This window comes from Trichechus manatus, unplaced genomic scaffold, assembly GCF_000243295.1.
Source record: "Trichechus manatus latirostris isolate Lorelei unplaced genomic scaffold, TriManLat1.0 scaffold00007, whole genome shotgun sequence".
NCBI lineage: Eukaryota > Metazoa > Chordata > Mammalia > Sirenia > Trichechidae > Trichechus > Trichechus manatus.
Window position 1 is genome coordinate 25,451,804 of NW_004443943.1, and position 13,367 is coordinate 25,465,170.

At 39.5% G+C, this 13,367-nt stretch overlaps 1 protein-coding gene across 3 annotated transcripts in view; it reads right to left on the reverse strand.

Annotated features, from left to right (window-relative positions):
* Positions 1 to 13,367, reverse strand: part of HPSE2 (heparanase 2 (inactive)) — a 782,979-nt gene that overhangs the window by 249,166 nt on the left and 520,446 nt on the right. For all 3 annotated transcript variants that reach the window (XM_004370016.1, XM_004370015.1, XM_004370017.1), the window contains one exon: positions 4,301 to 4,348. In XM_004370016.1, coding sequence (XP_004370073.1) covers positions 4,301 to 4,348 — 48 coding nt within the window. The remainder of the gene's footprint in view (positions 1 to 4,300; positions 4,349 to 13,367) is intronic.

Here is a 13,367-nt window from a genome sequence, read left to right on the forward strand (position 1 = left end):
TGTTAACCAATGTCATAAAACAACATGTGTACTACTGTTTCATGAGAAACTATTTGTTCTGTAAGCCTTCACCTGAAGTACAATAAAATATATAAAATAAAAAAAAATCCTTTACCTCAGCATTTTTCAGCGTTGGAGAAACATGGCATTTGGCTCTGGTTTTCACTAAGTCCTCCTGGCCAGGTTTGCTGGGCTTATTTCATGACTATTCTAAGTCTTGACTTAGAACTATGGCTGGAAGGGATACATGGTAGATTCCAGGTGCCAATTGTTGTCCCCAAATTACTGCTTATCCTGGAGCCAAAGGAAACATAATCCCCTCCCTGCTTTGGGGGGTACTTTTGGAATAGTTGCAAACACATGATATTTATCTTGAGAGATGGCCAATATTTTTTAAAGTAGCAGATAAATGAAATGTATTTATAAAAAATGCATTTCCCCATTACAAAAAAATACTGGGCTCACTTCATCCCATTTGTGCTATGGAGAGTCCTTGAATAAAGATGAAAAGCTATCTCTGATCCCTCTTTGTCAGCCATGATAATTTAACAACTCCCACATTTTTACCCAATTAATTTTCCTACTCTGATCTCATTATCTCTCATTCATTTTTTTTAAAAAAAAAAACCCTTTGCTGTCGAGTCCATTTGACTCATAGTGACCCTATAGGACAGAGTAGAACTGCCCCATAGGGTTTCCAAGGAGGAGCTGGTGGATTTGAACTGCCAACCATTTGGTTAGCAGCCGAACTCTTAAGCACTGAGCCACCAGAGCGCCTCTCTCATTTATAGGATTATACAAACCCTATCCATTCTTCAAGCTTCAGCCTCTGTGTTATATTATCCAAGTAGTCTTTTGTGAGGTCACTGAGCAGTACTTTAACTCTTTCACTAGAACTTAAGGTTCTCAGTAAAGGGACATTGTCTTGTTCTCAAAGCTGTAATAGTTATTAGGAGAAAGCCTTTGTAATAAGACAGACCCAGCTTCAAGTCCAAAACCTGCCATTTTCTGTGTAATGTTTGGATTTTCTATAGCTTCCTATAAGCTGTAGAAAAATGAGATAATAACAGTCCCAACATCATTTGGTTCTTGTGAAGAACAGATATGGCAAGGTGTTATCGATTGAATTGTATCCCCCAAAAATACGTATCAACTTGGCTAGGCCATGATTCCCAGTATTGTGTGGTTGTCCACCATTTTGTGATATGATGTGATTATCCTAACCTTTATGATGTTAATGAGGCAGGATTAGAGGCAGTTATGTTAATGAAGAACTCTGGTTCTATGAGGCAGTTCTAGTCTGTCCTATCGGGTCGCTATGAGTCAGAATCGACTCAATGGCAGCAGGTTTGGTTTTTTTTTTATGTTAATGAGGCAGCAGGACTCAATCTACAGGGTTAGGTTACATCTTGAGTCAATCTCTTTTGAGTTAGAAAAGAGAGAACCGAGTAGAGATGAGAGGGACTTCATACCACAAAGAAAGAAGCACTAGGAGCAGAGCACGTTCTTTGGATCCAGGGTCACTGCACTGAGAAACTCCTAGACCAGGGGAAGGTTGATGATAAGGATCTTCCCCCAGAGCCAACAGAGAGAAGAAAGCCTTCCCCTGGAGCTAGTGCCCTGAATTCGGGCTTCTAACCTCCTAGACTATGACGGTTAAAACTGTACGTCAACTTGGCTAGGCCATGATTCTCAGTGTTTTGGCAGTTGCATAATGCTGTGATCACTTCCCTGTTGAAATTTGATATGTGATCACCCTCATGATGGAATCTGCTGAGTGGTACTAGCAGGGGCGGGGCCCGAGGCGGCTCACCGCCCCCTCAGCCTTCATCTCTCTGCCCTCCACCAGCTACTTCCTGCCTGCTCGCCTGGCCAAGGTTTTTGGCTTGTTCCAGACCCAGCAGCTGCCTCTTGTCATCTCACCTCTGGTTCTTGGGACTTTAACTAGCAGCTTACCTGTCGATCTTGGGATTCATCTATCTTCACAGCTTGCCAGAAAGAGTCCTGTTCCCCAACCTGCTAATCTTGTGTTTGCCAGTCCTTGCAGCTACGTGAATCAGGGGAAACCTTGCGGTCTTGTCTGCTGATCTTGGAATTCGTCGACCTTCACAGCCTGTGAGTGGGAGCCCCGCTCTCTGACCTGCCGACCTTGGGTTCACCAGCTTCTGCGGCTGCGTGAATTGGGAGAGGCCTCTACCCTGATCCACAAACTTGGGACGTTCTAGCCTCTACAATCGTGTGAGCTGTTTCCTTGATATAAATCTCTCTCTATATATATTTATACGCTTTACTGGTTTTGCTTCTCTAGAGAACCCAGCCTAAGACATAGACTGTGAGAGAATAAATTCCTGTTTGTTAAAGCCAACCACTTGTGGTATTTCTGTTATAGCAGTACCAGATGACTAAGACACAAGGCATATAAAGTTTTAGAGCAGTTCCTGTTCCTGTCACGTTGTTATTTTTACAGTGAAACCTGTGAGAGCCAGAACTTGACAGGACTGCCTTGTTTTTCTAGGTCTCACAAGTTTTTCACCTTTGACAGAGTTCAGTATTATCACTTTTCTATCTTCTTTATTAGTGGAAAATATTTGAGTTTTCTTTCTCTGACCGGTTTCTGCCTTATACACGTTCTGGCTTTCACAGGTTTTACTGTGCCGTTATTGTTATTATTTTCCCTCATAGTAAATGCCTAAGAAATAATTGCCTAAATAAATACTTTTCAAATTGAATAAGTTCCATTATGGTGGATAAGAAAAACAAGTTATGAAAAAAGTAATAATTGAAAGTTATGGAAAAATGCTATGAAAAAACAAAGAACTAAGGAAAAGAATGAAATGAGGAATCTGTTTCAAATAGGACGGTCAGGAAAGGCCTCTCTGAGGATATGACATGTAAGCTGAGACTTAAAATATGAGGAGCCAGCCACACAGAATGGGGAGGACAGTATTCCAGGAAGAGAGAACATCATGAACAAAGATCCTGAGGCGTACATGTACTTGAACCTTCAAAGAACTGAAAGACCACTGATACCATGGGACAGAATAAGTGAGGGCAGAGTAGTACCAGATGAGATTAGAAAGTAGCAGAGGCCAAGCAAAAAGGAATTTATTAGGCCAGAGTAGAGAGTTTAGCTTTTTGTCTAAGTGCAAAGGGAAGACACTGGGATTTTAAGCAATGGAATGACATGATCCTCAGAGCTACTCAATCTGTGACTCAGAAAAAGAAATTGAAGGAGGATATGCATTTCTGAAAACATTTCAAGCTTGTTCAGAGCAACTAAGAGTATAAATGCAGAATGAAGTTATTTCCCATTATGATTGAAGTTATTGATTGCCAACAAACCAAAAATCCTTTTGGTATACTTAATAAAGATTTCATCTACTTATCCTTTTTCTCATGCCTATCAGGGATCCCCCAAGGGATACTGTGATTCACTTAACATGAGAGTTAGACAAGAGGGATAAATACCCTAGGCAGGAAGGGTTAGAGGAAATGGGGAAGGGAGCCATAGTTGAAGGCTAAGGTGTGAGGGCTCAGGATGGTGGTACGTGTCTGGGCAGTGAGGACCACATTAGATGAGAGACAGTTTAAAAGATGTGTGGGATAGGTTTCTTATAAAAGAGAAAGGGTTCCAATATAAAATTGATGAAAGGTCGTGAGATGCTGGACATTCTGGCACAAACGCTACGAGGAGAATTAAAGAAAATTTTAATTTATGTATCAGAAAATTATCATCAAAAGTCAAGCTACCCTTGGGAAACAGGTCTTTGCCATTGTAAGCTTCTCCCTAAAATGCTAGGTTTATCCTCTCTCTTGAAGCTGTTTCATTCCTTCATATTCTTCTTCTTTTTTTTTAAACCTGCTTCATATTAGTGACTACTTGACACTAATTAAGAACATTACCACTAATATAATGAACTGTTTGTACTTTCACATGATATACTGAGTAATTAGAACTATTTCCTCTCTTAAATAAGGAAATTTATTTCCAAAGGAAAAGTCTATGGGGAAAAGGTGGCATGCTCATTACCTGTTCACTGATGACAGATTAATTTAAAGTGTACCTAATAACTGAGCTCTCCAGAACGTGTCAGTATTTTTTCCCCGAAACAACAAAACAAACTTATAGTACTTCGTGACAGCATGTGTCATAAAAGCAGCTTTGGATTTAGCTTCAAATTCTTTCTCTGAGGATGAAGGAGAGTTTATTTAATGTCAGCTACGAACTTAGTTACAACTAATTGTCTTTCCTCTCACAACTGCTGATACAGAAGTAAGACCAAAAATGGTGAATACCTACTGTTGCCAGGTAACTGCATCCACTGTGCTTCCTGCCACCTTCATGAATCTGTAAGGAACAGAAAGAAAGGGAGAAAAAAACAATGTAACTTAAAGTAAACCATATCCCCAAGGTTAAAATAAGATAAACAGAGACACAGATTAGACTAATCCCTGAGTAGCTGTTTTCTGCCAGGGTCCACATCCATTGGAGGTCATAGCTACTGACAGTCAAACTATAAAGAAGGTGAAGGTAACCATACTTTCAGCTCTCCACACATCCTTCACCACCAGGAAATCAAGATCCAAATACAGCATTCTACCTATGTCTGTCTTCCCAAGCTTGTGCCTGATGATCCCCACATAGCTTCCCCTATAATCAAAACTTATCTGTTACATTTCCTAAGAGCTCTGATTTCCGTTAGGAAACAAACTATAACATTTCCCAAGAATGACACCACAATAGATGAATTTGAAAAACCTGAGGCCTGTCTTCATTGAGAGAGCATGGGACAGCTCAATTGATTTATACAAGTATAAAGCACTATCAAATATGCACTAAAGACGGGCTGCCATATCTGTCTGAGTGCAGAAACCTGGGCACAACAAAGAGAATGTAACCATTTTTAGAGCAGCTAAACAGAGAACTGCTGTCTGACAACCGTGCTCAGCTCAAAAGGGAAACCAGACCAGGTTCTGCATAGCTTAAGCACACAGCAAAGCCTCCTGCACTCCTGGAGTTCCCAGGAGAACCAAAGGATCAGGAAGAAGCATCCAGGGACTCATAGATGCCACAGGGCATTATAAATCACATGTCTGTGAATAACTCAATGATTCACCTACCTCCTTTTCCCTACTCACATGTTCTGAGGCCATGTGCTGTCATGGCTATTATTGCTATTTGACAGCATTACCAGCCAGACACAGGAAATCAAATGGAACATCTCAGTTCTTCAAGACATTTCTATGAGGCCTGAAGCCATGGAGGAGAACTTTTCTTCAGATGGAAAAAAAAAGTCAATCAGTACTCCATAACCAAAGAATTCTCCCACCAGTGAGGCACACAATGTTTTGTCCGGAAGGCCCTATCCCTGTCCTACCCCAGCATAGCCTTGTCAAGAGCTCAGAGCACTGCCCAGAGTCTCTGCTTTGCTGTGATGGTAGAAGAGGATGAGTCTCTCTGTAGTGGTGGGCAAGAGAAAGTGTAACAGCTGGATTCCAGGACTGCTGATTATCATCAAAGGAAGTCTATTTTAAAAAGAAAAAGAAAGAACGGAAAAGAAAAAGCCCTGACTTGGCCCTTGTCTGCATGATTTTACCTTTTTTTTCCAGTACCATTCAGCAGTACAGGAGCAAGAACATGGAAAATGTAGCATGGAGGTGATCAAAGAATACAACTGGTGTGATGGGCAGGCCAAAACATCAATGTGGATTGGAGGGAAAATAACATTAACTGAGTACCTACTTGGTACCAGGCAGTGTAATAAGGCCATTATACAGATTACTAGGTTCCCTACTAGAGAAGTAATATATCTAGACAGCCTAAACAGCCAATATCTTATGGGGTCATGCCACTCCTACTAGCAGAACTCCTTGGGAAGCAGGACATGCGTACTGTCTTAGTTAACTAGTGCTGTTATAACAGAAATACCACAAGTGGATGGTTTTAACAAATAGAAGTTTATTCTCTCACAGTTTAGGAGGCTAGAAGTCTGAATTCAGGGTACCAGCTCCAGGGGAAGGCTTTCTCTCTCTGATGGCTCTGGGGGAAGGTCCTTGTCATCAATCTTCCCCTGGTCTAGGAGCTTCTCAGCACAGGGACCCTGAGTCCAAAGCACATGCTCCACTCCTGGCGCTTGTTTCTTGGTGGTATGAGGTCCCTCTCCTCTCTGCTTGGTTCTCTCTTTTATATCTCAAAAGAGACTGACTCAAGATACAACCTACTCCTGTAGATTCAGTCCTTTCTCATTAACATAACTGCCTTTAATCCTGCCTTGTTAACATCATAGAGGTTAGGATTTACAATACATAGGATAATCACATCAGATCACAAAATTGTGGATAACCACACAATACTGGGAATCATGGCCAAGCAAAGTTGACACACATTTTTGGGGGACACAATTCAATCCATAACAAGTACCATCTGCTTTTGGAACCCATGTATTTCTCTTCCTCTTCTTCTCATCACGTTTCCCCATTCCAGAAAAATCTCTTTGAGTCTGGAAGAGTAGCTCCAGTCTCCCTACTTTTCTGGCCCTAAGTCTAGGGTCTTTTGGAATTCAAAATCCAGAAAGGCTTTTGAGCTATTTGTCTCCTTTCTCTGCACTGCCATGTGCTACCCCTGAGTCAACAAGCACACAGTCAACAATCTACCTGAATTGGAGAAGAAAAATACAGACAAAGACAAGAGAAAGAAAACAGATTAGTATCCAAAATATTTTCCCTGCCACATATATACTCTAAGAAGAGGAGACCTGAGAATAATCTTAGAAGCAGGATAGCCTAGAAATAAAGAGGGGGAGATAAAATTTTGCACTCCAACCAGGACTTCTTAAAAATTAGAAAACCAAGACAATCTTAGATACAAATATCATTTTTAAAAAAGGAATAAAATGTTTAAAAATGTATTCTCACAGCTTTACGCCTCCAAAATAATCTCTAAAATAGAACTATTTTATGTAAAACTGAGATAGAACTATTTCATTTAAAACTATCTTCAATTACATATAAAATAATACTGATATTTATAGTGCTTTCTCATTATAAAACGTTTTTCAGCTTCTTATATGTATAATTTCACATAATCCTCAAAATAACCCTATTAAGTAGATATTCCTATTTTACAATGGAAAAGCCTGAGTCTCACAAAAGTTATATGACTTGCTCAAACTCACAAAGCTAGTGCAGACTAAACCCAGGTTTTCTGATTCCAATTCCTATTCTCTTTCTAACATCCTATACTGCCTCCAAGTCACTAAGGCCAAGAAGTATAGTACAACTCTAAGATGCAAAACTAAGTTGAAGTTTTGCTTGAGAAAACACTACTATAATCTTCAGAAAGAGAAAAAAAATGGCCTGAGCACCTTTGCTTGTTGGCTTTCTCTTCCAGACTTGAGCATTTCAGTGTTTATTTGTAAGACAGTGTGCTGGGTGCTGGTATCGAAGGTTAATCAGTGAGGTTCTCTGCTACGAGACAACAAAAATAAAGCCAAGGAGATAGATACTTATACAATTAGCTATAAAAGCTAATATGTGCTGAACTACTAGTAAAAACTAACTTCTGTGGAACCACAGCCAAAAGAGCAATTAACTCTACCTTCTATTGTGTTAGAAGAGGAAAAAGATGGAGAAAAGCTTCACCTTGTACATGACATTGGATCTGGCATTGAAAGAAGGGTAGGATTTTGCCATGAGGAGCTGCCCACGCAAAGGAACAGCAAGAGCAAAGCAAGAAGAGTCAAGGTGAGCCATGTTCTCAGGAGTCCAGTCTGACTAGATATCAGGAGACAGGTAAGGGAGCAGCAGGAGATGAAGCTGGTCAGATCACTGAAGCTGGCCTGTGATGTTAACAAGTCTGACCTTTATCCCTTAACAACAAAGTACAAGTCCAGTTGAGGTCCTATTTAGCTATGACTAATAGCCAACATAATATTGTAAAATACAGCTACCTCATCCTCCATGTTTGTCTGCTGGCTTTGTTCTGTGTTTAAACATAAGCAAGGGAGCGACAGGATCAGATCTGAGTTTTTAGAGAGACCACTCTGGCCATAGTAAAGATGAAAGGTTCTGGTAAAGATAAACTGGCAGGAGATGACCATGGAGTGACAGAAGCTTTGAAATGTGGAAATGAAAAAAGATACAATTGAGAGGTACTTCCGGTGCTCTCAAGAGGACTTGGCAGTTGAATTTAAGTAGGACAGGGAGTGTAAGAGAGGACACCAATGTTTTAATTGCAGTAATACCATTACCCAATACGGAAACCCAGGAGAGAACTTCGTTTGTTTGTTTATTGTTGTAGTTTGAGTGAAAGTTCACGTTTCTAGTTAGTCTCTTATACCAAAATTCATACATGCATTGTTATGTGACCCTAATTGCTCTCCCTATACTGTGACAGCACACTCCCCCTTTCCACCCCTGATTTCCCATGCCCATTCAACCAGCTCCTAACCCTCTCTGCCTTCTCATCTCACCTCTGGACAGAAGCTGCCCATTGAGTCTCAGGTATCAACTTGAGCTAAGAAGCACATTCTTCACGAGTATCATTTTATGTCCTACAGTCCAGTCCAATCTTTGTCTGAAGAGTTGGCCTCGAAATTGCTTTAGTTCTGGGCTGATAGAGAGTCCGGGGGCCATGCTTTCCAGGGTTCCTCCAGTCTCAGTCAGACCATTAAGTCTGGTCTTTTTACTAGAATTTCAGTTCTGCACCCCACCTTTCCAGGAGATGACTTTTGATGTTGATGTTGGTGAATATATACCAATCCTCCTGAATATGCCTCAAGGAACTTGAAGTAAATACTCACTGATAGTAACAGCTTTGAGTCATAAGAAATCATGGAAAAAAATCATCAATGTCCTGCTTGGCCCAGGTTCTGGACAGGCAATTAATAACAAATCTAATTTGGCATGTTGCATATTGGAAACTGGTTCTTCCTGATACTGTAATCTGGAGATCCTTATAATCATTGGGTAGTTTGTTCTGCTATAGGTTGATAATTAAGTCCTTAAATAACCTTCCATTATTAAAAAAAATAGCATTACGAAAAGAATGGTAAAAAAGTAGAGTTAAGAACGTTTAAAGTAATGCCTAATGTTTTCTCCCTACACCCTCCCACACACACCCCTCAAAGAAAATCTAGAAAATCTGTAATTAAATATTAAATACAATGGACTTATCTATAGAATATTATATAATCTGCAGAGAAATATTTCAAAAATTAATATAGGAAAAGACCTACCATGACCCTGGATAGGAAAACCAATTGTTCTTCCTAAACTAACTTATGGGTTTAATGAAATTCTAATAAGAAATCCCAGCAGGTATTTTTGAAACTTTACAAAAGCATTGTAACATTCATCTGGAAGAAGCCAAAACTTTTCTGAAAACTTGAAATAATGAAAGGGCATTTGATCTACCATGTATTAAAGTACGTAATAAAAACTGCAATGATTAAAACATTCCTGGCTCAGGAATTAGTAGAGAGATCTACGGAACAGAATAAATTTTAAAAATTTATATATAAGAATTTAGTATATAAAACAATTAGTATATGAGAAGTGTGAACATTTTTTAATGTTGCTATGTGATTTGCTGTCAGTTTTGGGGGGAAATTAAAATAAAGTTAGATCCTCACCTAATATCTAATTTTGTATATGAAATTTTAAAAAAGTATATTTTTAGTTTCATTATATTTTTAAAATATTTAAATCACAATTTAATATTGTGAACAAATAACATTATTATCTTCTTCACTTTAATAGATGATGAGCGAGTAGAAAAGTTGTTATAGCTAACTCTGAGGAAATAAACCATTATTAAATATACGTTCATGTGAAAATTGCTATAAACTACATTATTCCTTTTTCCCTCTTAGCAAAATGATGAGACCAATTTCAAGCATATGGAAGTATTTCTAAACATACTCTGAGGAGGAAAAATACAATTTTCAAATTATGTCAAACAAATACCCGTTTCCAAATACCACCAGGATGACCAAGCACACCCTTGTTTTTGAAGAAGTGTAAAAAACTCATCTAAAATGTGGCAAATATTCAGTTTCCAGAAGTCTTTGAATGATTTTTTTTTTTTAAGGCAGCACTACAAGAAGAAAAACTAATCACAGAAATAACACATAAATGAAATTAATTAGTCAAAATTCCAAGGAACAGAAAGGATAGTCAATGAGTTTGGGGTATCCACCTCCTACCCATGCCCCTTCCCTGAAAATTAAGGCTTTCTATATCTACATTGTTTCCATACTCTGCTTTTACATCTATATTGGCACTGTAGAGGACAAGAAGTCCAAAAAATATCATAATTTTCTTTGTTCAAATCTAACACTGATAGATTCTTCTGCTCTCAAGTTCTGCCTGTTTCTCAGAAACTGGCCCAAACCACATAAATGAATAACTTCAACACAGCTGCAAAATGCTCAGCAACAGTAATACTAGAGGTGGAATAACATGCACACAGAATAATGCTGTCAGAAGTGAAATACCGCTGGGAAACTGAAATTCTGTCTAGGGCCTGGTATTATCCAAGGATCTTCAACCATCCACTTGCATTCTAACCCCTAGATTTAAGTCTATGAAAGTACAGGTTAAAGATGACCCAGGATGTGTATAATGACAAGAAGAGAAGATCTAGGTTTTCCAAAGTTAGATCTCTCCATACCTGAATTATGACAGAAATCCCGGGTTATGATCTCAGAGAACTTATCCTGACATCAAGTTAAGCAAAGAAGGATAAGAGAGGAAAGGGTACGAGGACCTGTACTGAAGGAAATTGGCCCATGCCAGGCAGATATTTCAGCATTTGGGGGTCTTTCCCATTGAAGCCAACCTGCTGCTTTTGAAAAGAACAAAAATATCCCCTTTCATTGTTAAGAGTTCCTTTCCTCCCCCAGGGGACCCCAAATCTGGGAGAATTTCTTTCCTTTGTTATCCACCTGCATATATGACGTATCTGAAATATTGTTGAGTCTTCTCTCTGAGGGCATATCACAGCTCTCTCTTATAATAAGGCAAATCTTTATTCCTGGTCTTTGGGGTTTGAATTCTACTTTTGGACCACAGAGTGCAACACTGAAAACTGGATTCTGACTTTTGCTCCCAGAAAAAAAGATAAATCCTTCCTAGGGAACTGAACATCTAAATGTGTACGTACTTCAATAAGACTGCAAATAGCCTGATCTTCCTTCCCTTGTCCACAAAGAGAATCCTTGGTTCTGTAACTAACAAGAACAAGACATGACAGCCCATTCTACAGAAAAGCATAGGAAAAAGTTGTGAGAAAATTATTCATCTTGAGTTACAGCAAACCAAGCTGAACTCAAGATAAACAACAAATTAAGAAGTATCTTTCATTTGGTCCAAAGCCACTTACTTTCCCATGGCTAATTATATTGCGCTATACTAGGTGCTTCATAGAACAGACAAAATATTGACACCTCTCTCCCTTTCTTTCCCTTTTTCCTTCTTCCAGTTCCCTTCCCTCTCCTCTCCCTGCTTTATCCTGACCCCTATTTATATATAATATCACATTGGCAGTAGACTGACGAACAGTATAGCCATATGTTCATTTTAATTGCTGGTGCAGCTGTTTATTAAGGTTTCCATTTTAGATTTTATTTTCCTTAGTTTGGTAAGCTTATAGAGACTTTAATATATAGGGACACAAGATGGGTGAGATTCTTCAACCAATCTGTCTTGTCAATGAAAGTTATTTCCATGAGGTTTAATTTAAGGAAGATCTTGAATGAAAAAGGAAAAAATAAGTTAACTACCATTTACTGAATGACAGGCACTTGGTAAGCAGTTTACATATTTTATAACCCTATAAGGTTGGTGTCATGGATTGAATTATGTCCCGTCAAAAATATGTGTATCAATTTGGCTCGGCCATGATTCCCAATATTGTGTGGTTGTCCTCCATTTTATGATTGTAATTTTTATGTTAAAGAGGATTAGGGTGGGATTGTAATCCCCTTACTAAGGTTTCATCACTGATCCAGTATAAAGGCAGTTTCCCTGGGGTGTGGCCTGCACCACCTTTTATCTTACCAGTGATGAAAGGGTAGCAAGCAGAGAGCGGGAACTCATACCACCAAGAAAGCAGGCCAGGAGCAAAGTATGTCCTTTGGACCCAGGGTTCCTGCGCAGAGAAGCTCCTAGTCCAGGGGAAGATTGATGACAAGGACCTTCCTCCAGAGCTAACAGAGAGAGAAAGCCTTCCCTTGGAGCTGACACCCTCAGTTTGGACTTCTAACCTACTAGACTGTGAGAAAATAAATTTCTCTTTGTTAAAGCCATCCACGTGTGGTATTTCTGTTATAGCACCAATAGATTACTAAGACAGTTGGTTTATTATCGCTTTCATTTTCTAGGTGATGAAACTTTGGTCAAGGTCACACAGGTAGAAAGTTGCAGAGCTGGGATTCAATCCCATTTCTGACTCTAAAGCCCTTGCTTTTAACCATGCAGAGATGGCAAATTTGTGATATCTGTGGTGCTCTTCCCTTTTCCCAAGCCCATATAGGTCTCAGTACTCTCTCACAGCTCAGAAGTGGCCTAAGAATTCTCAATACAGGGTGCTAGCCACTACTACCTGGAGCTGGCCCCCAAGATGAAGCCTATTTGCTGCTAATAGGGAGCTGGGAGGGACGAGGCTATCAGACAATGCCGGGAACAAAAGAGAGGCAGATGTATGAGAATAACACATAAAGGACCAAATAAGTTTGCTTGATTAGAATGAAGAAAAATGGCAGAGGAAAGGGGGATGATGACAGAAGAAATTGAAAGAGATCTGGGAGGCTGTGGTTGGAGCTGGATAGTGCTTATTAGGGGAATATTATGATACACATATCTCGACAATCTAAAATATAGCTGAGGAAGTCTCAAAGACTTGGATTCAGGTAAAGAAGGTTGTAATTGACCTGATGTGATTCACCCTGGCAGTGGAGGAAGGAAAGGAGGAAAAATGCATCAGGATGTCATGATGAATTTAACATGGGAAAGCAAACTTTCCAAAAGCAAAAGCCCTGGTATGAAGCTGACTCTATGAGTTTGAACACTGGAACAGAGATGGAGAAGGATTATATTTCATTCAGAATACAAGACCATGTGGGTTAGTTGAAAGATGAAGACAACTCAGGAAAACAGCATCACAGAGGAGAAAGAGCATGAGCCCTGGAGTCAGAGAGACATCTGAGTTGAGACCTAGCTCTATAGCTCATTAGCTGTGTGGCCTTTTGGAAAAACGATTAACCTCCCTGAGCCATTTCATATGGAAATGACAGTACCTACTTCCCAAAGCCATTGAGAAGATTAACAAGATAGCATGCCCAAGGAACAAGGGCAGTGCCTGGCAC